The following is a 4,157-nucleotide window of genomic DNA, read 5'->3' as shown; positions in this document are numbered from 1 at the left end:
CTCCTGCCGTGGCGAGGAATGGTCTTCCAAGAATGATCGGGATTTTGGGGTCCTCCTTCATATACATAATGATGAAGTCCATGGGGATGACACCCCCCCCCCATTTCTATTGGCACGTCTTCCACTATACCCATTGAGTATCTACATGAATGGTCAGCCAACTGCAGTGCCATAGTAGTCAGTTTAATAGTCTGGAGTCCCAATTTCTTGCACAGAGAGTACGGGAGTAGGCTGATACTAGCTCCCAAATCGCAGAAGGCTCTCGGTATGAGTTCAGAGCTAATTTTGCACGATATGGAGAAACTTCCTGGATCCTGAAGTTTTGGTGGGGAATTCGCCATAAAAAGAGCACTGCAGCCCTCTATCAATGCTATGGTCTCGAAGTCGCCTTTTTGCCTTCTATTGGATAAGATTCCCTTTAAAAATTTTGTGAACTTCGACATCTAGTGCAACGCATCTAATAATGGTACCTCAACACAAATCTCTTTAACCTTTTTCAGAAATCGGTGAAACTCTTCATCCTTTTGGGATGATATAAGCTTCTGAGGAAACGGGATCATCTGATTCTGTGGGGTAGTCTGACAAGATTCTCCAATATTTTTAGTACCCTCTTCTCCATCCTTATTTTGAGTTTGATTGGGCATTAGGAGAGTGGGTTCCTTTTCTAATTCAACCTCCATCTGAGTGATGATTTGAGGGTTTCCCACAGTACGTCCGCTCTGCAGCTCAATGCGATTGCAATGTTCCACCGGATTTAAATCTGGTTTCCCTGGGAATGTACCCTATGCTCTTGAGACGGACTGAGCTATCTGGGCTATCTGGATATCTTGCATCTTCTGGTGTTTTTCTGAGTTCTCCAGCCTCTGAGTCAGTTGCTTGATCTCGCTCCTCATCTCCTTATGCTCCGAGAGAGCTTCCTCAAGCATCTTTTCAATCCTAGACAACTGTGTAGGTTGTTGTTGTTGATGAGCCTGTTGTCCATGTTGGTAGACCTGATGCGCCGCCCCCTGGTCTTGATTATTTCGGTATGAAAAGTTGGGGTGGTTCCTCCATCCAGGGTTGTATGTGTTGGAGTACAGATTGTTTTGCCTCTGATTGTAGCCTGTTATTGCATCGCATTACTCAAGCTGGTTTATCTGTGCCTGCATTGGCCCAAGGGGGCAAGTATCCTGAGCGTGGTCCGCACTTCTGCAAATGTCGCAAGCACAGACTATTGCATTAGTTGTGTTGCTACCCATGGCTTCAAATTTCTTAGTCAGGGCGTCCCGCTTCGCAGACATAAGTGTGAATGCATCCACCTTGAATTTTCCTGATGCCTTCATCTGATTTCCTGAGAAAGCACCGCTAGATCTTTTAGATGCCCACTGATGGTGGTTTAGTGCCACATTTTCTATTATCTCTTCAACTTCATCAAGACTTTTGTTCATCAGTGCTCCTCCTGCTGTAGAGTCCAATGATACCTTCGTGTGATAATTTATTCCATTATAGAAGGTGTGTAGAACCAGCCACTTCTCAAGGCCATAATGGGGGCACTGTCTCTGCATGATGTTAAACCAGTTCCAGGCTTCAAATAGGGATTCTAAATCTATCTGCTTGAAACTGGCAATCAGGTTCCTCATGTGGGCAGTCTTGTTTGGGAGGTAGAACTTGTCTAAGAATTTCTGCTCACATTGCTCCCAAGATGATATGTTATCTGCTGGTAGAGAATTCAGTCACTGCTTGGCCTTGTCTTTTAGAGAGAATCCGAAAAGAAGTAGTCTCACCGATTCTGGCGGAACCTCATTCACCTTCATCGTGCCACAAATTTCATAAAACAGCTCTAGATGATGATTCGGGTCTTCGTGTGGCCCCCCTCTGAATTGATTTTGCTGGACCATGTGGATTACTGCGGGCTTGATCTCAAGGTTGTCAGCATCTATGGGTGGTCGGGTGATACTGGATTGGACCCCTCGTGCAAATGGTGTCGCATAATCTTTCAACAGTTTATCGACCATTCCTGAGGGTTCTTTTACTGCTTGGAAAGCTTTCTGTAAGTTCCTTCTTCTCAGAAAGGTCCTGTCAATCTCTGGATCAAATGGTAGCAGCTGTCCTAAAAGGTTAGTTCTACGCATGCAGAAGAAAAGAGAACAAGATAGAAAATATGACAACAAGAAATGAAAAAAATAAATGCAGTAAGGAAGAAGAGTGAATATATATATATATATATATATATATATATATATATATATATATATATATATATATATGCAGAGAATAAAGAAAATAAAGCCTAGTCTAATCCAATATGACTTAGCTAGTGTTATGGACGCAGTCCCCGACAATGGTGCCAAAAACTTGTTACGCTTCCGCAAGTGCACGGATTCATCGTCGGTAATAAAAATATCGATCCCACAGGGACTGGCTATAAGCACTAGCAATCGCCCACTTATGGTTAGCTAAACTACCAACGGTCTTGATCAGGCTAAGGGAAAAGAAAGGTCGAGGGAGAGAGTCAAGAGTCGCAAGGTCAAAATATTACTTGGTGATGAGTGTTGGGGTTGCAAGGTTGCAAACATAGTCCCATATTGGAAACACATGGTAAAGATCATGGGTTTATAAGAAAAAAGATATCTCCATTGGCATGAGGCCTTTTGGGGAGAGCCCAAGAGCAAAGCCATGAGGGTTTAGGCCCAAAGTGGACAATATCATGTTATTGTGGAGATATCTAAATTCTTTTCGATCTAATAATTGGTATCAGAGCCCGGATTGCCAGAAGGTTTAACCGCCGACTGTGCACAAGAGTTATGGTCTGATTGAGCCATGTGGGCATAATATTGACCTCGAACAAAGAAAGTGGGGGCTCCTATGTTCGGATCAAGAGGACCAGACACCAGGCAGGAAGTCCTAGTTGCGACTAGACAAGGAATTCCTAGTAGGTCGGGTGGACCGAGGGGCAGGAAGACCTGGTGGGTCGAGGATCGGACGTGGGAAGCCTATGGTCCTTTGTTTAAGGGGGGGATTGTTGGGGTTGCAAGGTTGCAAACATAGTCCCATATTGGAAACACATGGGAAAGATCATGGGTTTATAAGAGAAAAGATATCTCCATTGGCATGAGGCATTTTGGGGAGAGCCCAAGAGCAAAACCATGAGGGCTTAGGCCCAAAGTGGACAATATCATGTAATTATGGAGATATCTAAATTCTTTTCGATCCTACAATGAGGAGTTCTAGGGGGTCGGTTTCGTCGTGATAGTATTGATGTGTCTCGGTTTGTCTTATTCTCGTTGTCCTTATTCCTGCTATTGCCGGAAGCTAAGTGGGTATTCTCAAGAGCCAGAATAGGGTAATGCCCTAAGAAGTCCTGTCACGATTTACCCCTGTCACAAGGGCACCTCGGCAAATCTTGAGGACATAACTCTAACTGGTAGATTAAGAATGGTGAGTAGAGCTAAGCCTGGTCTCTCGCTCCCTTGGGGAGAATTTGCCTTCCTCTCAAGGAGCTATCCTAGATGTCCGTGAACGGGTTACCCCTGTCACTAGGGCCCCTCAGGTGTACGATCTAATGGTAATCCTCTACGAGGCTGACAAGTTCTTCACAATCAAAAGTAAGCAATTAACAATTGAAACAAAGCATGAAAGTTCATCCAGCAAGTACAAACACAATTCAAGTCTTACATCAATCTGTACCGTGACTACTCCCTAATCCCAGAACAAGGGGATCTACTCCATGAATGCTAGAGAGATATCCGAAAATATAGTATAGACAAACATACAATTCTCAGCAAGTAAGAAGGGATATGCTTATTAGGTGTCGAAGAGCGGCCTTCGGATCCAACTCTCAGCTTCTGGAGTCGATGTGGTGGTGGAAGTTCGCTAAACGGCGATCCCAATTGGCGTAGAATTGCTCCAAGACCTATTTCTCCCTGACGGCTCGCCTCCCCCCTTTGGCAAAAAGGGTTAAAACCCTTATATAGCCTTAGGGTTGGCCACCGCGACATGGCCGTGTAAGGGTGGCACGGCCGTGCCCTTCTTCGGTTCGGTGCGTGGCTGCACGACCGTGCAGGGTTGCATGGCCTTGTAGCCCTTGGGCTCTATCTCCTGGGGCACGACCGTGCAGGGGTGCACGGCCGTGCAAGTCTCCTTCTCTGCCTGGGGTGGCAAGGCCGTACAGGGTTGCA

The 4,157-nt window shown here is 45.4% G+C and overlaps 1 protein-coding gene across 1 annotated transcript; it reads right to left on the bottom strand.

Moving 5' to 3' along the window:
• Positions 1 to 782: 782 nt before the first annotated feature.
• Positions 783 to 1,994, bottom strand: LOC122022786. Its single transcript, XM_042580904.1, has 3 exons — positions 1,764 to 1,994; positions 1,187 to 1,661; positions 783 to 1,102 (listed from the first exon to the last, which is right to left on the bottom strand). Exons 1-3 carry the CDS (start codon positions 1,992 to 1,994, stop codon positions 783 to 785), a joined length of 1,026 nt encoding a protein of 341 aa, XP_042436838.1.
• Between the last annotated feature and the right edge of the window lie 2,163 nt (positions 1,995 to 4,157).

Source organism: Zingiber officinale, chromosome 9B (genome assembly GCF_018446385.1).
Source record: "Zingiber officinale cultivar Zhangliang chromosome 9B, Zo_v1.1, whole genome shotgun sequence".
In the NCBI taxonomy this organism is placed as follows: Eukaryota; Viridiplantae; Streptophyta; class Magnoliopsida; order Zingiberales; family Zingiberaceae; genus Zingiber; species Zingiber officinale.
Note: the sequence above shows the minus strand (reverse complement) of the source record. Positions and strands in the feature narration are given on the sequence as shown.